General features: G+C 43.3%; 1 protein-coding gene across 3 annotated transcripts in view; it reads right to left on the reverse strand.

Annotated features, from left to right (window-relative positions):
• arl5c (ADP-ribosylation factor-like 5C) overlaps positions 1-12,969 on the reverse strand; it is a 46,943-nt gene extending 33,974 nt beyond the window's left edge. The window contains exons 1-2 of one of the 3 annotated variants that reach the window (XM_072248629.1): positions 12,572-12,582; positions 11,313-11,397 (exon numbers count right to left, since the gene is read on the reverse strand). In XM_072248629.1, the coding sequence (XP_072104730.1) occupies positions 11,313-11,364 (52 nt within the window). In that variant the 5' untranslated portion in view covers positions 11,365-11,397; positions 12,572-12,582. Of the gene's footprint in view, positions 1-11,312; positions 11,398-12,571 lie in introns of all 3 variants that reach the window. The other 2 variants (XM_072248630.1, XM_072248631.1) reach the window with 2 other exon arrangements.
• Between the last annotated feature and the right edge of the window lie 10,311 nt (positions 12,970-23,280).

Here is a 23,280-nt window from a genome sequence, read left to right on the forward strand (position 1 = left end):
AGCATGCCCATCAGCTCAGGGAGCTATTAAGCTGACCTCCTCAGAGACTTAAATAGTGTAAAGGTATTAATTCCAAAATACCCCAATTAAATGAGAATTGATATTAAAATTCAAAGTTCAAAGTAAATTTATTATCAAATTAGAGATAAGTCATGATATACTAACTAGAGGTTAATTTTCTTGCAGGCATTCACAGAACAAAGAAATACAATAGAATCAATGAAAACTACACAAAAAGCAAAGACCGACACACAACCAATGTGCAAAGGAAGACAATCTGTGCAAATACAATCAATATAAATAAATAGTACTGAGAACATGAGTTGTAGAGTCCTTGAAACTGAGATCATAGGTTGTGGAATCAGTTCAAAACTTGACAGACGAATCTGCAAAAGGTCACGACTTGGTGAATGTTTGCAGGGGGCTGTATGTTTTGCCTACATTGAAGTCACACAACCATCTGTCACCACAAACCCCACTGCAAAATGTAGAAACCATAGAGCTGGCATCCTGAAACACAGCTCTGCAACAACATCTGAGGATTCCACTTCATCTTCCATGTGAAAGGAGGCCATCGGCATTCAAATAGCAGCTGTCAGCTTTATAGAAACACGTCAAACAAAACCCAAATAGTAACAGCTGCAAGCCTTCACACACACAATACATAGGTTGAAAAACTCGACTTTCTTTTTCACTCTTTAGGCTCTCACACAATTAAACTCCCAGAAACACTTGTTTACTGATATGTGCCTTTTACAATGCTTCCCATTCAAAAATGTACATCCAGTGTCACAAGCCCTCCCTGGCAATAAGAAAGCATGGACGAAGAACCAAAAAACAGGATTGGCAATTAGGATGTGGCTTCAGTCTCTCAACATTTAGTGTTGTAATCAGGGAATGCTTCTTATCTAAGATGTCTTTATGATGAGATGGGCAGCATGGAAGCATAACACTATGACAGTGCTAGCAATTGGAGTTCAATACCCACCGCTGTCTGTACCTCAATCAGAATCAGGTTTATTATCATTGGCATGTGACGTGAAATTTGTTAACTTAGCAACAGCAGTTCAATGCAATACATAATCTAACAGAGAGAGAAAAAAAATTAAAAATAAAATATCAATTATGTATATTGAATAAATTATTTTAAAAAGTGCAAAAACAGAAATACTGTATATTAAAAAAGTGAGGCAGTGTCCAAAGTTTCAAAGTCCATTGAGGAATCGGATGGCAGAGGAGAAGAAGCTGTTCCTGAATCATTGAGTGTGTGCCTTCAGGCTTCTGTATCTCCAGGTAGTATATCAGACAGAAACTGAGTACATGGAGGAGCAACTCTCAGACGAGTTCAAATTCTACTAGGGAATGTAGAACACTAAAGCACAGTACTGTACATGCCCTACAGCCAAGATGACCTTTTAGCCTCCTCGAGGAGAATCTAAACCTTCCCTGCTCCATTTTTCTTTCATCCATGTGCCTAAGAGTTTCTAAAATGCCCCAAATGAATCTACCTCTACCACCGTCCTTGGCAGTACATTCCACGCACTTACCACTGCGTGAAGAACTTACCTCTGTCAAACCTCACTTTCCTTCAATCACCTTAAACTTAACCATTTCCACCCTAGGAAAAAGTCCCTGGCTATCCACTCAGTCTAAGCCTCTTATCATCTTGTGCACCTCTACCAAGTTGCCTCTCATCACCCTTCGTGCCAAAGAGAAAAGTCCTAGCTTGCTCACCTACGTGCTCTCTAATCCAGGCTGCATCCTGGTAAATCTCCTCTGCACTCTCTAAGGCTTCTATATTCTTCCTCTAATGAGCCAACCTGAACTGAACGAGCTGGAGAATTTGAATTTAAGCAATGAAGTAAATCTGAAATGTAAAGAGCTGGAATCAGTAGTGGAGACCATTAAACAACCAAATAGTGGTAAATACAAATGTTTCACCTATTGCTTGCCTGGACTCATGTTCTCGGTGGTTGTCTCAGCTTTTCTCTGAGATGGTCCAGCATGCCCATCAGCTCAGGGGGCTATTAAGCTGGCCTCCTCAGTGATGTCCATGGTGGCATTTAGAGGTACATACACAATTGCTGGAGGAACACAACCAGTCAAGCAACATCTATGGAGAGGAATAAAGAGCTGGTGTTTCGGACTGAGACTATTAATCAGGACTCTGGTCTCACCCTGAACCATTGGCTCTTCACTCCATATCGTAGATGCTGCCTGACCTGATGAGTTCCTCCAGCATTTTGTGTGTGTTACTCTGGACTTCCAACATCTACAGAATCTGTTTATTATTAATAGAGATAAATCAGGGTGTTCTCTGAAAAGGGCCTTTGGGACGTCAGGGTTCTCTTGTTTGGACAAAATGGCAATGCCACCACAATCCAGCCTGAAGTTACCTGCGGGTTTAGAATGCAAGTCCCACAGAGTCCCTGTGAATCCATACACTGGAACAAACCAGAGCAGCCAGGAAAGGAGAATACTTTTCATTCCAAAGCTCGGCAGATCCCACTCAGCAGACTACAGCAATGAAACAATCCAAAGTAAGAAGACTTAAAAATAAAACCAGATTGTTCAATTTACTAAGGTATGTAAAATAAAAGCCTAGCAAAAACAAAGGCATTGGTGTGTGGAAAAAATCTGGATGTAACTACAAAAACTGCAATTCTTTAGGAATTCATTCACTGTCAAAAAAAGAATTGGTTTGGATCAACACATACAAAATGCTGGAGTAGCTCAGCAGGCCAGGCAGCATCTATGGAAAAGAGTAGTCGAGTGTAGATGATGTAACGAGGTGGTATTCAATCTAAAACATTAATGGTTGATCTTTCAACAACTGTTGCTTGACCCAGAGTCTTTCCAGCATTTTCTGATTTCAGTTCAAATAATGCTCACTTTAAAGCAATCACAATAGAGAAATCAACAAACCAGCCAACAATCCCCATTTATCCGCTCTTCTGTCAGGTTATTACTCTTCAGATCCAATCCCAAGAAGCCCTTTGCCAAAAGTAAAAGCATCTTTGGCCCAATAACACCTAACCATCAAGGAAACTGGCTGAGTAATTCGATTGCAGCTTGTGCTTGGTAGTTGATTGATAACAATATGAAACTAATTACCAAAATAGGGCCGACCTATTACAACACATGGGATGGCTGTATATTATGCTGTATGCTAAAGATCAGACAGATCTTTCCACTTCAGATACATTAATGCAGAATTTGGGAAAGCCTCCTGAAACTCATGAAATCTACAAGGCACTCAATGGTCTTAGCCCCAGCCTTCCATCATCAATTTCCTGAACACTGGCCCTCATACCCTGGATTCCTACTCTTGTTCCTTGATGCCCCAATTATTTTATCGCTTATCCTCGATCTCTTATAGTTCTACAATTATCACATGATCCCTGCCTCTTGTACTCTGTCTCCAACTATAGTAAAAAAAAAACAAGGCTTCAAACAACCCTGTGCTCCACAATCCAGTTAGCTCTGAGTATCCATTTCAGGGAGAATGACCGTGCAAGGTTTAATCCACTATCACTGTCAGAGAAATCAGAACATGAAAAATCCTGGTTTAGAATTCCTTGGAGCAACAGAGGATAATAGGTGACCTGATAGAGGTGTATAAAATATTGAGAGGCATTGATCATGTGGATAGTCAGAGACTTTTTCCCAAGGCTGAAATGGCTGCCACAAAAGGGCACAGGTTTAAGGTGCTTGGGAGTAAGTAACGAGGAGATGTCAGGGGAAGTTGTTTTTTTTTTATGGAGAGAGTGGTGAGTGCATAGAATAGGCTGCCGGCAACGGTGGTGGAGGTGGTCTTTTAAGAGCCTTTTGGAGCTTAGAAAAATAGAGGGCCAGTAATTTCTAAGGTAGGGACATGTTCGGCACAACTTTGTGGGCTGAAGGGCCTGTATTGTGCTGCAGGTTTTCTATGTTTCTAAGTAATCCTCTCCTAGCAAGACACGAGATTTAGATTTACAAGAACTCCAATTCATACAGGTAAAAGAAAACCATAAAAATGATCCATGCTGAAGTTAAAAGTGCAGATTTGCATTCTATTCTCAGCAGTATATTCCACTTGTGATAACTTGTCCACCAATAGTGCCACTGATCTTATTTATTTAGAGATACAGCGCAGTAACAGGTCCTTCCAGTCCATCAAGCCCATGCCACCCAATTAACCTGTACAACTTTGGAATGTGGGAGGAAACTGGAGCATCTGGAGGAAACAAAAAGGTATAAGTTCCTTGCAGATAGCGCTACGATAGCTGTGACGCTACTGTGCTGCTAAGCCACCATCTTGCAAAATAATGTAAAACCACAGGGGCCATGGAAGCCCAGTAGCATACCAAACTACGAGCCTTGGAAAATCAGCTTGTATTGATGCTGTTAGTTTTAAGCTAACATATATAGAGCCAGGAGTGGTGGGGAGACTAACCAAACGCACAAGCATCTACATAACCAACCACTCGGAACTATTACTCAGGAGAGGAAACATGGGCAACAAGGTGTTTGTGCATGCTTCTACGTAACTGCTGAAATGGCAACTTTAAACATCTAAACAGGTATCTAATGAGTATCTTGAGGATGTTATGTGTGACGCCAAGCAGAGCTACCAGACGGATGATGCTAATGAGAGAAATAACGGAAGACAATGGAGAAACGTTCAAAATGTCAATAAGAGAGAGATTAACGAGGAAGAAACACAATTCAGATATTGACAGACCGTTTGCTTTGAACCTGAACTGTTTGAAGTTTGATGGACAGGTGATACCCCAGCAGGGGGATAAAAAGAGCAGGTTTGCTAAGGCACGAGACACACCACGAAACCCTGGAAAGAGCAGTGTGCCCCCACAAGTTGGTGGAAGTTTGGAGGACCGGTTCGCGGGAATTGGTCAGAGGCTCACAGGGTGTAAAGGTACGAACGGTGGGAACCTGGGGTGTGTCCCCGCCCTTGCCGGGGTGCCAGGTTCACCATGGAAGAACGATCGTATCCGGAACGGAGGGGTCACAGTCGGTGACCACAGCGGGATCAGAAGACATCAAAAGGTCTGCCTGAAACCAACTGCATCTCTCACCCTCTCTCCCCAACGGTACAACAACAGCGATTACTTCGAACAGCACTAAACTGAACTGAACTTCATTTAAGACTGATCATTTTACCCCTAGACTGTGATACAGCTTGATTGATTCCTATTACCCTATTTCTGTGTATATGTGTGTATTATCATTGCTAACCTGTTACATTTATATCCTTGCCATTAGTGCACTGTATTACTTATTTCTTTAATAAAACTTTGTTAGTTCCTAGTAATCACAGACTCCAACGAGCGTTCCATTTCTGCTGGTTTGGCAATCCAGTTATGGGGTACGTAACAAGGAATATAGCTGTATGATATGACTGGCTCTTCAAATGTACTGCATTAATGATCAAGCACTGTGGGACATCCTGAGATTGTGAATTTGCAAGCCTTCTTTCCTGGTCACTACTACAGAGAATGAAGTTCAAGGTGAGGCAGAGAGAGAAGAAACCATAATTTGACACAAAGTTCCAGTCGTCACCACTTAAACCCTTTCACCTCTGCTGATTCATGTAATGGTAAAGATGGAGTAGTTGCAGCTTAAAGATGAATCCTGTTGCAATGCTTTTCTGGATTTTTCCTTGCACAAATTAAAAAAAAAGTACTTTTGAAATGTATTACTGTAGCAGAAAATCTGTGCCTTCCATTCACTCCAAATAACCAGAGAAAATGACATCAAAAGTTGAACTGGCTAGAAGTGTACATGAAGAATCTCGTCCAACCCAATTCCTTTACATAAATCTCAGCCTATGCAATCTTCCTCTCCTTCACCGTCTTGTACCAAATAGTAAAATTGAAACTACAGCTTCAATATGATTTTAAAGTTTTGGAAATTATACCAACAATCATGGAATGATATTGCTTCTAGCATGCTTTAGTACTTGATCACATTCACATGATTTTTTTTTGAAAATTTTTTGAGCAGAATATTCTTGCCTACTGATGCACTTCAACAGGTGCAGAAATGGGAATATACTAGACCAGAAAAAGACAAAGGATCTCATGAACAACCCTTTGTCAGGCATCAATAGCCTGACTGCATACTCCCAGAACACTCACATATTCTGTCCTCACACCAACAGGCAAACACGCATGGTCAATTTGACTTGAAATCACAAAAATCACAAAAAGCTATGGATTTGCAACAGGTAGAAACTATTGTGATCAAGGAATTATCTGGTTTACTAGTGAGGGATAAGTACTCTCACACAAGTGAGCAGACTTGGAACATGCAATTTCAAATTTCGAGCATTGGTCATTTCCACAGATGCTTGTATCATCGATACAAACTGAGATGTTAAATATGAATCTCGTGCCATGCTAGATATGGGTTATTTCAAAAACTGCTGGTCAATGAATTTAGGTAGCAGTAGAGATGTATGTCCATCATGGAATCAATGGAATTCATTGCCACAAATGGCTGTGGAGGTCAAGTCACCGGGTATAGTTAAAGCGGAGGTTGACAGAATTTATTATTTGCACAATTTGTCCTCTTGTACACATTGAATCTTTGTCAGTCTTTGCTATGCATAGTTTTTCATGGATTCGGTTGTATTTCTTTATTTTCCTGTAAACCAGGATTCAAGAAAATGAAACTCAAGGCAGTATTTGGTGACATATGTACGTTGGTAATAAATTTACTTTAACTTTGAGGCATCAGCTTACAAATCTTACCCTGGTAATCTTTGTGAATTTTAATTGAAATCTGACTCTGCATGCCAACACCAATGAAAGATCCCTTTACAATTTGGTCAAATGCATTTGCATCCTTCACCATGCTAAGTCAACAACTGCATTATTAGAAATCAGAGCAACATTCCTTAAAGCTCGACTTGTGCAAATCTGAACACTTAACCCCTTCATGTCAGTGCCATTAGATATGTAACATAAGCCCAAAGTAACCGCTGAAAGAAAACTAAATAAGCAAAATATTATCAAAATCATGAAACACGGTTCAGATGAAATGCCTACTTAAAGTGGATGTGAAGAGGATATTTCTAATAGTGGGAGAGTCTAGGACCAAAGGGCACAAACTCAAAATACAAGGACCTCCATTTAGAACAGAGATAAGGAATTTCTTTAGCCGGGGGAGATAAATCTGTGAAATTCATTGCCACAAACAATATGGAGGCCAAGTGATTGGGTATACTTAAAATGGCGGTTGATAGATTCTTGATTAGTGAGGGCATCAAATGTTATGGAGAGAAGGCAAGAGAATGGGGTTGAGAGGGAGAATAAATCATCTGTGATGTAAGGGTGCAGCAAACTCAATGGGCATTTTTTTTTAGAATGGCTTAATTCTGCTTGTCTTTTGGTCTTATTTAAGTTTGTCCCCTTCCCCGTTCACTGCAAGAGCACATGACAGGTCACCACAAAGTCCTTCGCTCCATTAATTGTGGAATTTATTCCATTGGTGCATTGCAAAGGATTGATACCTAAAGGCAGCTTCAAAGTATGTACCTCAGGTACAAAACCAGTTAGTTGATAATCCAAAGAACTGTATACATTACGAAGAACTGTGCAAAATGGGCCAATTGCATCATGATGTATCATGACAAATAGGACATGCTTGATGAGTCAATCACCAATCAAACTGTGATTAAGAAAAGAGACACAAAAAGAAATGCTTTGTTTTCTATTTGTCTCACATTTGACCACTGAGCACAGAAGGGAAATCAGTAACTTTTCCCAGAGTGAAAATGGCAAAGAACAGAGGGCATAGCTTTAAGGTTGGGGGGGGGGGTGGAGTTTAAAAATGAGGGGGGTAGGATTTTTTGGTGGTAGGTGCTGGGAATGTGCTGCTAAGAAAGGTGGTGGAAGCAGATATGAAATTTGAGAGGCATTTCACAGGCACATAAACATACAGGGAATGGAGAGATATGGATCACATATGTGCAGGTAGACAGCATGCAAACGGTGTGGCTAGCCCAATGTAGTATGATATCAATTGACCAATAACCAAGGCATGTACAAAGCAGGGCTTGAGACTCCGCAAGACATCCGCTCCTGGGTTTCAGAAATTAGCACACAGATTAGTGCACTTTGCTACCTTTCAGCAAACTTAATCAGTTTTGAACAGTTAGGAATCTTTTGTATATTTAGATTGCAGAGCAAAATAAAGCTCTACCAGAGAAAAAGCTCAAAAAGTCTGAATTGAAGGTGCTATGTCCTAGCATCTATTGTACTGGAACACTTCTTGCAGATGGTCTGATTTAATTTGTTAAAGAATGCACGGATTCAACAGTGAAAAAAACTAGGTAAGCCATGCTGTACCTTCTGGTCCTAGACTTCCCCCACTAGAACCAAGGTTCAGAGTGCTTGTATGTTTTCCACTGCCCATTAAAGTGACCAGGTTCACTGAAAAATTTAGTTTACTACAAAGCAACATGCAGAAAATGTATGAAATAAAAATGTAAACACAAGCACAAAACCAACTGCTGCAGCAGCTCAAGTCAGATAGCATGTCAAGAAGCAAAGGGCTCAGTTGATGTTTTAATTTGCGACCCTCCATCAAGAATTAAGAAAGTGCATTAAGATTTTTATTTGATTTAGAGATACAGCACAGTTACAGGCCCTTCTGGCTCAACAAGACCGCGTCACCCAATTACATTCACGGGACCACATAACCCGGACACCTTTGGACTGTGGGATGAAACCAGAGCACCCAGAGGAAACCCACTCAGTCATGGGGAGAACATACAAACTCCTTACAGACAGTGGTGGGAATTGAACAAGTGTTGCCGAGCACTATGCCACCCCAGATGTTCGATTAATAGGAGCAACATCTAAAGACATCAGAGCTTATTGTACTTTCTTCACACAGAGAGTGGTGAATCTGTGGAATTCTCTGCCACAGGAAACAGTTGAGGCCAGTACATTGGCTATATTTAAGAGGGAGTTAGATATGGCCCTTGTGGCTACGGGGATCAGGGGGTATGGAGGGAAGGCTGGGGCGGGGTTCTGAGTTGGATGATCAGCCATGATCATAATAAATGGCGGTGCAGGCTCAAAGGGCCGAATGGCCTACTCCTGCACCTATTTTCTATGTTTCTATGTAAAGCTTTCAGATGGAACTTCTATAAAGTAACATCCATGGCGCCATAGATTTATGACATGCTTGGATAAATAGAAATTTAAAACTAATAATCGCCTCAGCAACTCTGCTTTGTTTACTAGGCATTTTAGAATTCCGGTCCAACAAGTTGCACTGCCCACCAACACATCTACTTAACACTAGCCTCATGACAGGACAATTTACAGTGACCAATTAACCCACGAACTTTGCACGGACAGTCCCAAGCCTAGCTTCAAAAGGATGAGGGTGAGCAACCCCATCCAATGAAAACCCAGAGCTGCAGAAATGCCAACAGAATCTCTATAGACCTTATGCCTGGGAGAGGAAGGATCTTCACCGATGTATGAAGTCGTGTGGTGAAAGGGGACTCCATAGGGCCGATCAGCCTTCTAACAGCCCAGGACCAAGGATTCTGGTGAGCTGCTGTTGGCAGCCCTGACCCAGCAGGGGTGATGGGCATAAGATGAATTAACCTATTGACTGGTACATTTTTGGACTGTGGGAGGAAACTGGAGCACCTGGAGGAAGCCTACACAGTCATGGGGAGAATGTACAACTTTATTACGACACTGGAATTGAACTCCAGAACATGCTGAGCTGTAATAGCATCACCCTAACCACTACATGACCATGGCACCTACAATTACAATACTGATTAGGTTTAAGTACAAATTGTATTATACAAACACTTCACCTGAGTATTCAGTGCTCCACAGGCAAATCAACTTTGCTCCAATTACATCACAATTACAAAACTTTCCCTGTGAACACTGGCACAGTAATCTAGAACCTTGGGCTACGTCCACACTACGCCGTATAATTTTGAAAACGAAGTTTTTTCTCTTTGTTTTGACCCTCCGTCCACACTGAACCGGCGTTTTCATCCTCCAAAAAGGGAGATTTTCCATAACACTCTCCAGAGTGTGTAAATTTGAAAACGATTGTTTCGCGTTGTAGTGTGTACGGGGTAAATGGAAAGATTTTAAAATGTTGTCATGACAACACCACAACAACAATGCTTTTTCTGCTTCTACTTGGGACTGCGCAAGCACTGCCGGACCGCTGTTCTTGGTTCTTGATCCTCCAAAATATTCTGCATGGAATTTAAACTGGAGATGACTTTCAAGCTGGTCCCCTCAGTTTCTCTGTTTGCACCCTCTGTTCTTCTGCCTGTACCCTCTGGTCTCCCAGTCGTACCATCGATCTCCTGTACCCCGGGGTCTCCAAGTCGGCACTGTCGCTGACTGACAACCGCTGTTATAACGTGCAGTCGGTGTGAACAGCGTGAGTGTTAAATTGTAAAGTGAGCTTTTTTTAACTAGATCCCCTAAATTGATTTGATTGAGTCTATCTTTAAAAATATTAGAAATACTGTGCAGGTCTGGCAGCAGAAGATTCCACTCACTTGTTGATCTTGGGTAGAGGACGGCTTCATGCGTGTGTTGTTTGCTTTATTGTCTATGTTAATAGTTTGTTTGTAATTAAACATCTCCACTGCTTTGCTGACTTTGTAGTCCTTTGTAACTCACAGAAACAGCTCGACCTCATTGTCTGTCTAAACGGAGAAGTCCGGTCTGATTTTTCCAGCAGAGGTTTTCTTTGTATTCCTCGAAGACATTGTTGAAAACTTTCTTCCAATGCTGTTATTGGTATTCTAGTTTTATTCTATGGAAATAGCACAACGCCGCCGCGAAAACGTAAATATTATATCGTTTCCTCTTCGCTTGTTTTCTGTAGATGTATCTGCGCATGCACAGTAGGAGTAGATTTGCCCAAATTTCCGTTTTGGTGTGGACAGAGATATTTTGAAAAACGCCTAGTGTAGACGCCTGTCGTTTTTACTCGAAACCAGCGTTTTCAAAATTATCTGGTGTAGTGTGGACGTAGCCTTGAATTAGCATCCAATAGCATAGAACTGCCCAAATAAACACTTCAACCAGGCCCCTACAACTCATTTACATATCCTCCAATTCACTTTGAAAGAAGAATCCCAGACCTCAAATGTTAAGGTAAAAAGCCCAAAACAGAGCAATAATGCCCGAGCAATATAAGAGACAAAAAGGTAGCATAGTGTTACTGGTGCCAGGAACAAGCCTCATTTCACGTATCTGAAATGGATCAAGATAGCAGAAGTTAATTCTTTTACTAAAGATCCTTACCAAGGATGTACTTTATAGTCGCCAAACAATTGATACTAGAACGTACAATCATCACAGCGATATTTGATTCTGCGCTTCCCACTCCCTGGAGTACAAATTGATAGTAAATATTAAAAATTTAAATTATAAATCATAAATAGAAAATAGAAAATGTGAAGTAAGGTAGTGCTCTCAAGTCCCTTTTCCATTGGATCACCTCAATCATTACACTAACTTGCAGACGGGGACAACTCACAAATCTACACTTTCTTTACAGATAAAAGTCTAAGCTTTTAAAATTACATTCCAAGCAATGGGACAAGTAATAAAATAAATAGAGACACAGTGAAGTTTAAGTGTGTACAAGAGCGCAGTAGAAAACAATTTTGTAATCTCAACGATTGGTGCTTGAAAAAACTGTCACTGTCAAGGGAGAAAATGCTACAAGTCGCAATTATATTGTTAAGCACCTGGAAGAGTCTCCAGGCAGCTCAAGTCGCAATTTTCACTGGAATTCGCATAGGAGCCCTTTATCATGCATTTAAAGTGAGAGGGGGTAAATTCAAAGGGGATATGAGAGGCAAGTCTTTTACTCAGTGGCGGATGCCTGGAATGCGTTGCCTGGTATGACGGTAGAGACAAATGAAGAGACGTTTAGATGGGCACATGGATGTGAGGAAGATGAAGGAATATGGACATTGTACATTGTAGAAGGGATTCGTTTTGGGGTTTTTCTTTGATTTGCTTTTTAGCTGGTTCAGCATAACACTGTGGGCAGGAGGGCTTGTTCCTGTGCTGTACTGTTCTATGTTCTATCCATTCCGAAGAACCGTAAATGTTGGTGAAACCTCAACCGGTTCAAACGGTCGCAACTTGTCTAGCCTGAGTGCGCACTCAACTCTTCCTCACCCCCACCCCATGCAGACGCGCACTCACAAAGCCCCCTCCACCTAAAAAACTTGTTTCTCCGGGCGCGCACTCGTACACCCCCCCCCCCCAATGCTTGCACACGCCCGACCCTGGACGATGTTGAGTGCAGTGTAACCAAGTCTACACTACCCCTTTCCCACCACCCAGGTCCCAATTACACCGGACCCGGGAATCTGCCCTCCCCCACCTCCGTCGGCCAGGACCCAGCTCTCTCACCACCACTTCCACCGCCAGCCAGGACCGTGGTCTCTCCCTCTCTCCATCGAACCGGGGCTTGGGTCTCTCTCCAGCGTACCATGACTTGAGTGGTCTCCTCCCCCTCCCTCCACCGGCCCAAACCGGTGCCTTACCTTGGTTACAGAAGAGTCCCATCAGCTTGGTCAGAAACATCCCCATCTTCCTGCGTTCCCTCTGAGTGTCTGGTCCACAGATCCAAATAGCAGAGTCAAATGAACCCCGGGTCGTCGATCACCCGCTTGCTCACTCCGCGGCCTGTTTCAGCACCAATCCACCGAGGTCGATTTCCACCCTCCCACAGGGTCGAGAGCGTCAGGGGGCGGCCGCGGTGCCCACCGAAATCCGGGGATCGAGGAACAGAAACTCCAGGGGAACAAAAACCTCTCAATCGCTGAGAAGCTATAAACAACCTCGGGCCTTTTCTTTTAAAGGGCACTAGCCAGCGGAATTTAACTAGACACCGATATTCTGCCGATTCGGCAACAAAACCGGACAACCACTTGACGGGGACTGCCCAGCATGCCGCCTATACCTTGTATTTATACCCTCCGTCCCTTTCTGCGCATGCCTCCCGCTACAGCTACCAATCAAAATCAGCAAAGGCCCACCCGTCTCGGGAGTTCAGAATGTTGTGCGCTTAATGTTTATCCTGAACGGAAAATAATCAATAAAATGGTCCTCTCTGTGGAGAGCCATAAATAACAGGGAAGTAAACAATTTTGTTTTAAGAAAATTAAAATCTTCCTGTTTTTAAAATAAACTGTACCTTTCGTAAACTGTTAAGTAAATTCCTGTCTGATTTTGACACTTGCACACTTTAACCAATAAACTTACACTTTTAAATCAAAATATTTCCCTTAGGATCCAGACCTTATGTATTCCAAAGTACACATAACATAAGTACCTAAAATTAGTAAGGAGTGAGGGGTTTAGAGGGGATCTGCGGGAGAACCTTTTTCATAGGGATGTTGGGGGGAGGGAGTCGGTGCTGGGGGGTGGTAGTTATATCAACTCCTGCCTGAGAAACGAATTGGATTTGCTCCAATTTGCCTAATGGACCATTAGGTCCACAGCAAATACCATTTCATTGGCTCTTCACTCAACCCTGGACAGCAAAGATGCATACATCAGGACGCTCTTTATCAATTACAGCTCAGCATTCAATACTATCATCTCCTCAATACTAATCAATAAGCTTCAAGACCTTGGCCTCAATATCTCCTTCTGCAATTGGGCCCTTGATTTCCTCACTTGCAAACCCTAGACAGCTCAGAGTGACAACAACATCTCCTCCACGATCTCGATCAGCACAGGTGCACCACACGGCTGTGTGCTTAGCCCCCTGCACTAGTCACCTTACATTTATGACTGTGTAGCTAAGCACAACTCCAAAGCCATTTTCAAGTTTGCTGATGACACCACTGTCGTAAGCCAAGTCAAAGGTGGTGGCGAACTAGCCCATGGGAAGGAGATTGAAAATCTAACTCATTTTCAAGGACTCTTCATCTTATATTCTCTATTTTTATTGCTTATTTATTTATTATTATTATTTCTTTCTTGTCTTTTATACGCTGGTTGAACACCCAAGTTGGTGCGGTCTTTCATTGATTCTATTATGGATTTATTGAGTATGCCCACAAAAAATGAATCTCAGGGTTGTATATGGTGACATATATGTACAGTACTTTGATGGTAAATTTACTTTGAACTTTGAAATTGCCACTCACTGCCTCAGTGACAATTAATATGTAACATGCAATAATAAATATAATATTTAACAATATAATTGAATAAGTTTAGATAAGAGGATTGTGGAGAATACAGGGTTACATGGTTGTTGGTGGTTGTAGAATTGAAGAAACTGTGATATAATGTTTATTTTATTCACTCAAAGTATCTAAGTTACAGTTACTAAATATTTTCTGCATCAAGTACAGTAGTGAAGATGCTAACATTGAAAAATATTTAATCATTTGAATTAATCTGGTGTTTTATCACCTCACAGAAACACAACTGGATACCAACTTACAAATAGCCAGTTAAGAAATATTTTAACTGGTGATCAAAAGTTTTATCAAAGAAATGTGAGCAAGTTACTTTAATGAAAGGGAGAGTTGTGGACAGACTTTCAGGTTAACACTTCCTTAAATGGGATGTGAAAAAGTAAAGTGAAAATTAAAATTGCTTCTTTTTCTCCATAACACAAAGGGGACATATGGGATATGTTAGGCTGAAAGGATTTTATTGAACAATCCAGAGATAGGATTGAAGAATAATATGAGGTGGAAGCCAAGTCATTGGGTCTATTTAAGGTGGAATTTGATAGGTTCTTGATTAGTAAGGGTGTCAAAGGTTATGGGGAGAAAGCAGGAGAATGGGGTTGAGAGGGATAATAAATCAGTCATGATTGAATGGCAGAGCAGACTCAAAGGGACGAATGGTTGAATTCTGTTCCTATGTTTTATGGTCTATGAGAAGGCAAGACTGATCAGCCTTTTCTGCTCCAAGGAAACAAAACTTATATCTTTCCATGTAGCCCAGATGAAGGACCTTGGTGCAAAATGTTGATTGTTTATTCCTCTTCATAGATGCCGCCTGACCTGCTGAGTTCCTCCACCATGTTGTCTGTGTAGCCCTGAATCTCTACACCATTCTTCGAGTACTCTGAGTCAAGACAGCCTTAAAACTGCTTCAAAGTCAGTTCAAAACTCAGGAGTGCACCATTTATTTGTGTTATAGAAGATTGTCAGAATGATAAAAATTCCCCAAAAATTGACAACTCACATTATGCAATTTCTTTTAAGCCTTTGAGATTTACAGAGGTGTTGCCTTCTCTCTGCTCAAGGCTCTCACACATGGAGGAAGTCATTGTTGAATGTGACGGGCAAACTGGTTTATTGTCAGGGTTTCCCCTGCTTCCAGGAAAGGTGTAAGCAGAGATTCCTCTGGTCCTGTCTGCTTCTATTTATGGTCAATACTGTCACTTTCACATTGGGAGGTTTCAGATTAACTCCTCTGTCTCAATGGAAACACTAAATTAATGTGAAACCACAAACAAGAGAAAATATGCAGATACTGGAAATTCAGGCAACACACATCAAAGTTGCTGGTGAACACAGCAGGCCAGGCAGCATCTCTAGAAAGAGGTACATTCGACGTTTCGGGCCGAGACCCTTCATCAGGAAGGAAGAGCTAGTAAGAGATTTGAAAGTGGGAGGGGGAGGGGGAGATCCAAAATGATAGGAGAAGACAGGAGGGGGAGGGATGGAGCCAAGAGCTGGACAGTTGATTGGCAAAAGGGATATGAGAGGATCATGGGATAGGAGGCCCAGGGAGAAGAAAGGGGGGGGGGGAACCCAGAGGATGGGCAAGGGGTATAGTCAGAGGGACAGAGGGAGAAAAAGGAGAGAGAGAGAAAGAACGTGTGTATAAAAATAAATAATGGATGGGGTACGAGGGGGAGGTGGGGCATTAGTGGAAGTTAGAGAAGTCGATGTTCATGCCATCAGGTTGGAGGCTACCCAGATGGAATATAAGGTGTTGTTCCTTCAACCTGAGTGTGGCTTCATCTTTACAGTAGAGGAGGCCGTGGATAGACATGTCAGAATGGGAATGGGATGTGGAATTAAAATGTGTGGTCACTGGGAGATCCTGCTTTCTCTGACGGACAGAGTGTAGGTGTTCAGCAAAATTGTCTCCCAGTCTGCGTTGGGTCTCGCCAATATATAGAAGGCCACATCGGGAGCACTGGACGCAGTATATCACCCCAGCCGACTCACAGGTGAAGTGTCGCCTCACCTGGAAGGACTGTCTGGGGCCCTGAATGGTGGTAAGGGAGGAAATGTAAGGGCATGTGTAGCACTTGTTCAGCTTACAAGGATAAGTGCCAGGAGGGAAATCAGTGGGGAGGGCTGGGGGGGACGAATGGACAAGGGAGTCGCATAGGGAGCGATCCCTGCGGAAAGCAGAGAGAGGGGGGAGGGAAAGATGTGCTTAGTGGTGGGATCCTGTTGGAGGTGGTGGAAGTTACGGAGAATAATACGTTGGACCCGGAGGCTGGTGGGGTGGTAGGTGAGGACCAGGGGAACCCTATTCCTAGTGGGGTGGCGGGAGGATGGAGTGAGAGCAGATGTACGTGAAATGGGGGAGATACGTTTGAGAGCAGAGTTGATAGTGGAGGAAGGGAAGCCCCTTTCCTTAAAAAAGGAGGACATCTCCCTCGTCCTAGAATGAAAAGCCTCATCCTGAGAGCAGATGCGGCGGAGACGGAGGAATTGCGAGAAGGGGATGGCATTTTTGCAAGAGACAGGGTGAGAAGAGGAATAGCCCAGATAGCTGTGAGAGTCAGTAGGCTTATAGTAGACATCAGTGGATAAGCTGTCTCCAAAGATAGAGACAGAAAGATCTAGAAAGTGGAGGGAGGTGTCGGAAATGGACCAGGTAAACTTGAGGGCAGGATGAAAGTTGGAGGCAAAGTTAATAAAGTCAACAAGTTCAGCATGCGTGCAGGAAGCAGTGCCAATGAAGTCGTCAATGTAGCGAAGGAAAAGTGGAGGACAGATACTAGAATAGGTTCGGAACATAGATTGTTCCAGAAAGCCAACAAAAAGGCAGGCATAGCTAGGACCCATACGGGTGCCCATAGCTACACCTTCATTTTGGAGGAAGTGGGAGGAGCCAAAGGAGAAATTATTAAGAGTAAGGACTAATTCCGCTAGACGGAGCAGAGTGGTGGTAGAGGGGAACTGATTAGGTCTGGAATCCAAAGAGAAGCGGAGAACTTTGAGACCTTCCTGATGGGGGATGGAAGTATATAGGGACTGGATATCCATGGTGAAAATAAAGCGGTGGGGGCCAGGGAACTTAAAATCATCAAAAAGTTTAAGAGCGTGAGAAGTGTCACGAACATAGGTAGGAAGGGATTGAACAAGGGGGGATAAAACCATGTTGAGGTATGCAGAAACGAGTTTGGTGGGGCAGGAGCAAGCTGAGACAATAGGTCGGCCAGGACAGGCAGGTTTGTGGATCTTGGGTAGGAGGTAGAAACGGGAAGTGCGAAGTGTTGGAACTATAAGGTTGGTAGCAGTGGATGGGAGATCCCCTGAGCGGATAAAGTTGGTGATGGTGTGGGAGACAATGGCCTGGTACTCCTTAGTGGGGTCACAATCGAGGGGTAAATAAGAGGAGGTATCCGCGAGTTGTCGCTGTGCCTTGGCAAGGTAGAGGTCAGTACGCCAGACTACAACAGCACCCCCCTTATCGGCGGGTTTAATAGTAAGGTTAGGATTAGTGCGGAGGGAGTGGAGAGCAGAGCGTTTGGAAAGAGGAATGGGGACAAGGTGTGGTGAAGTCGAGACGGTTGATGGCCCGTCAGCAGTTAGCAATACAGAGATCCAGAGCAGGCAGAAGACCAGAGCGGGGTGTCCATGAAGAAGAGGAGGGTTGAAGATGGGAGAAGAGGTCATCGGTGGGGGTGGAAGAGTCCTTGCCGAAGAAGTAGGCTCGGAGGCGGAGACGGCGGAAGAAGAGTTCCGCATCATGGCGAACACGGAACTCACTGAGGTGTGGGCGAAGGGGGACAAACGTGAGGCCCTTACTGAGAACAGAGCATTCTGCCTCCGACAGTTGAAGGTCGGAGGGGATGGTAAAGACCTGGCACGGATGAGAGCTGGGATCAGAGGGGGGAGGGGGGAGGCTGGGGGTGTCAATGGAGAGGGGAGGGTTGGGGTGAGAGGAAGATGGAGCCTCTGAGTACCCAGTAGTTGACGGTGGGATCTGAGGAAGACGGGGCTGCGGAGTGGTGGTGGGGGAAGGGGAGACGGGAGTCACAACAGCAGCACATAAAGACCCGGCCTGGAGTTCAAGGCTGGAGTTGCGGTTGTTGGTTGCGCAATCGCTGTGAAGGTGTCCACAGTTGTAGCTGGAGTCCGGGTTTTGAATATGCCCTGAGGTGTTGGAGCCACAAACAAACACACACAAAATGCTGGAGGAACTCAGTAGGCCAGGCAGCATGAGTCCTGCAGAAGGGTTTCAGTCCAAAACATCAACTGTACTCTTTTTCTAGGGGATGCTGGCTGGCCTGCTGAGTTCCTCCAACATTTTGTGTGTGTTGCTCAGATTTCCAGCATCTGGAGATTCTCTCTTATTTGTGATTAAATTACTACTCTGCAGTTTCTTCCAGGGATGCTTATCCTGAAGAAGCTTAAATGTTCCCTTTGACGGGAGTTCAGTGAAATCCTCTCTCACTGCTCCCCTGCTGTGATCCCTGTTGCTCTCTTGAGTCCTGCCGAAGGGTTTCCGCCTGAAACGTTGACTGTACTCTTTTCCTAGATGCTGCCTGGCCTGCTGACTTCCTCCAGCATTTTGTGTGTGTTGCACAAAATAAATGTGTGCAGTTCTGGTTGCCCCAGCACAAGTAAGGATGTGGAGGCTTTGGAAATGGTGCAAAAAAGATTTACCTAAATGCTGCCTGAGTTAGAGGGTACATAAGGAGAGGGTGGACAAACTTAGGTTGTTTTCTCTTAAGTGTCAGAGGTTGAGGGGAGAGCTGATAGAAGTTTATCTCTTTTACCAAAACACATTTTATTCATAATAAAAACATTTTTCCAAGAATAAACTGCAATGCCTTTTCATTCTTATATTCACAGACATCAATTACATTTCTTAACACCAATAACACTCTTGCAGTCCCCTGGGATAGTACACTACTACAATAATCAGTTTAAAATCATTAATAATTATAATAATTATTTAATTGAAGGGACTTCCTCAGCCAATCTGGCCTCTCCTCATCCAGTAGGGTAAGAACTCTATGCTGTGGCCCTTCCTCACTGATATTAGTTTATTAAATTGGCTGAGGCATCAGTAGGATGGACAGACAGAATCATTCTCCCAGGCTAGAAATGTCAAGTACTAAAGGACATGCATTTAAGTTGAGAGGGAGAAAATTTAAAGATGTACGGAGCAAGTTTCTTATACAAAGAGCTGCTGGTGCTTACAACAGGTTGCCAGGAGCAGGTGTGGAAACAGAAATGAGAGGAAATTTAAGGGAGATACAGAAAAAGCTATCCTCACCATTGAGCACATCTTCAAGGAGCGCTGCCACAAGAAAGCAGCATCATGGACTCCATTAACCAGGCCATGCTCTCTTCTCACTGCTGCTATTGGGAAGCAGGTACAAGAGTCTTAGGTCCCACACCAGAGTTCAGGAACAGTTATCATCCCTCAACCATCAGATGCCTGAACTGGAATGGATAATTTCACTCACCTCAACACTGATTCCACAACCTATGAACTCACTTTCAAGGACGCTACAACTCATGTTCTCAATATTATTTATTATTATTATTTGCTTTTCTTTTTGCATTTGCACAGTTTGTCTTCTTTTGCACATTAGTTGTTAGTCTGTTTTTGTTTGTGAGTAGTTTTTCACTATTTCCATTGGATTTCTTCGCATCTACTGTGAATGCCCATGAGAAAATGAATCTCAGGGTGATATGCACCTACTTAAAATTTACTTTGAATTTTGAATATAAAGGGAATGTAGGGATATGGATCCTGTACAGGCAGAAGGGATTTAGCTTAATTAGACTTTGTGTTTGGGACAAGCATTGTGGGTTGCATGGTCTGTTCCAGTGCTGTACCATTCTACATGCCGTTATGCTACAGATGACTGAAGGCCTCTCAGCTCATGTAACTTCCAAGTTATTTAAACTTCAGTCTCCCTTGACCTCATTATTCCATGTGGAAATCACATTCCAGCTGACAATGTTCTGTTGGAAACTATGTTTAAACAAGACAGTTCAGGACTCAGGATGTGATGACGGGTTTCACAGTGAAACACGGGCATCACGATGGCACAGGACAGGCAGCATCTAATGTGTGCGGAGTTAGCTCTGACCAACACAGTGAGCTGCAGATTTCAATTGTTAAGGGAGGACCTCAGGAGTCCCCAGGATCATTCTCCTATCTTTATTGAATAGTATCAAGGGGTCTTCACATTTATCTTGAGGCCAGGCTGGATCTCAGTTTAAGTTTAGCCCCTCAGCTAAACAACATCCCCTGCTTCTGCCTCTCCTCCCTCACCGCCATTCAGGGCACCAAACAATCCTTCCAGGTGAAACAACACTTCATTTGTGAGTTTACTGCACTGACACTTGGAATGCACAAGGTGCTGCATGGTCTATTCCTGGTTCCATTCACTGAGCACCTTCACTTCATCTGCCACAATAACTGGGATATCCTAATGGCCACACTTTTCAATTTGGCTCCCCATTCCCATTCTGACAAGTTGGCCCAAGGTGTCCTCTACTGTTATGATGAGGCCACGCTCAGTTGCAGAAGCAATATCTCATATATTGTCTGGGTAGCCTTCAAAATGATGCCATTAAAAATGATTTCTCTAACATCCAATAATTTCTCCCCTCTCCCTTCTCTCTTTTTCCATTCCCCATTCTGGTCCCCCTCTCAACCATTCTCTTCTCCTTATCTGCCCACCACCTCCTTCTGGTGCCCCCCCCCTTCCCTTTCTTCTGTCTATTATTCTCTCCTACGAAATTCCTTTTAATTCAGCCCTCTCCAAGCTTCTTACTTCATTTACCCTCCCCCAACCAACCACCTTCCCCATAACCTGGTTTCACCTATTACCTGCCAACTTCTGCTCCTTCCCATGCTGCCCCCACCTTTTTATTCTGGCTTCTGCCTCCTTCCTTTCCAATCCTGATGAAGGGTCCAAAACATCAACTGCTTATCCCCCCCACCCCCCAACTGATAATTCCTGACTTGCTGAGATTCACCAGCATTTTGTGTGTGTTGCTCAAGATTTCCACCATCTGCAAATCGCTTGAATTTATAGAACATTTACAGGTATTTTAGAGTTTCCACTAATGAGAGACTGTTGAAAAAGGGGTCATTGCTACAAGATAAGAGGCGGTACATTCAAAACTGAGGAACTTCTTCTCACTTCTTATAAGGATGTTGCCAGGACTTGAGGGCCTGGGTTATAGGGAAAGGTTGAATAGGTTAGGAAAATCACAAAACACAGGAGAACAAGGGGAGATTTGATAGAGGTAAACAAATTATGAGGAGTACATGGTTAACTGCAAGCAGGCTTTTTTCACTGAGGTTGGATGAGGCTAGAACAAGAGGTTATGTGTTAAGTGTGAAAGATGAAATATTTAACGGAACCTGAGGAGAATCCGCTCAGAGGGTGGAGTAAGTGTGAAACGAGCTGCTACCAACTGCAACATTTAAGATAAACTTGGGTAAGTACATAGATGGGAGGGGTAGTGAGGGCTGTGTTCTACATGTGGGTCAATGGGACTAGGCAGAATAACAACTCGACATGGACTAGATGGACGGAAGGGCCTGTGTTTGTGCTGTAGTACTCTATAATAATATGATTCTATGACACCAAAGATGGTGAATCTCTGAAATTCTCCTCCAAGGTGGATTGTGGAGGCCAGATCTATGGAGCTGTTCCAAGAGGGAAAGGGGTAGATACATTTTTGATGGATCCAGGAATTAAGGGCTATGGAACCCGGCACAGAGGAGGAGCTGATAAGCCATAGTCATATTGAGTGGCAGGATAAGGCTGAATGGCCAAGAGCCCAACAGCTGTTCCTCTTTCGTTGTGTTTTGTTTTCTTAAACAGTGACAACTGAGGCTGACTGTGCATCACGCAATGTCAGTATGAGATGACTCACAGAAGGCAGCAAGTATAAACCACATCCACAAACTTGCTTGAAGTTTCTATTAGATAATTTCAGTTTTCTTCTTGTGGCATAATTCACTTGTGGTCATGAGATGCCGTCTTTCTGCTGAAGTCACGTGAACATTATATGCTTGAGCGATTGCATTGTCCCATGACAAGTATTTCCATTCCCATTAGTCAAGAAGAAAGGAAGAGCTTACGAAAGGTTCAAAAAACTAGGTAATGATAGAGATCTAGAAGATTATAAGGCTAGCAGGAAGGAGTTTAAGAATGAAATTAGGAGAGCCAAAAAGGGCCATGAGAAGGCCTTGGCGAACAAGATTAAGGAAAACCCCAAGGCATTCTACAAGTACATGAAGAGCAAGAGGATAAGACGTGAGAGAGTAGGACCAATCAAGTGTGACAGTGGAAAAGTGTGTATGGAACCGGAGGAGATGGCAGAGGTACTTAATGAATACTTTGCTTCAGTATTCACGACGGAAAAGGATATTGGCGATTGTCGTGATGACTTGCAGCGGACTGAAAAGCTTGAGGATGTAGATATTAAGGAAGAGGATGTGCTGGAGCTTTTGGAAAGCATCATGTTGGATAAGTCACCGGGACCGGACGGGATGTACCCCAGGCTACTGTGGGAAGCGAGGGAGGAGATTGCTGAGCCTCTGGTGATGATCTTTGCATCATCAATGAGGACGGGAGAGGTTCCAGAGGATTGGAGGGTTGCGGATGTTGCTCCCTTATTCAAGAAAGGGAGTAGAGATAGCCCAGGAAATTATAGACCAGTGAGTCTTACTTCAGTGGTTGGTAAGTTGATGGAGAAGATCCTGAGAGGCAGGATTTATGAACATTTGGAGAGGCATAATATGATTAGGAATAGTCAGCATGGCTCTGTCAAAGGTAGGTCGTGCCTTATGAGCCTGATTGAATTTTTTGAGGATGTGACTAAACACATTGATGAAGATAGAGCTGTAAATGTAGCGTATATGGATTTTAGCAAGGCATTTGATAAGGTACCACATGCAAGGCTTATTGAGAAAGTAAGGAGGCATGGGATCCATGGGGACATTGCTTTGTGGATCAAAAACTGGCTTGCCCTCTGAAGGCAAAGAGTGT

The sequence above is a fragment of the Mobula birostris genome, chromosome X (genome assembly GCF_030028105.1).
Source record: "Mobula birostris isolate sMobBir1 chromosome X, sMobBir1.hap1, whole genome shotgun sequence".
In the NCBI taxonomy this organism is placed as follows: domain Eukaryota; kingdom Metazoa; phylum Chordata; class Chondrichthyes; order Myliobatiformes; family Myliobatidae; genus Mobula; species Mobula birostris.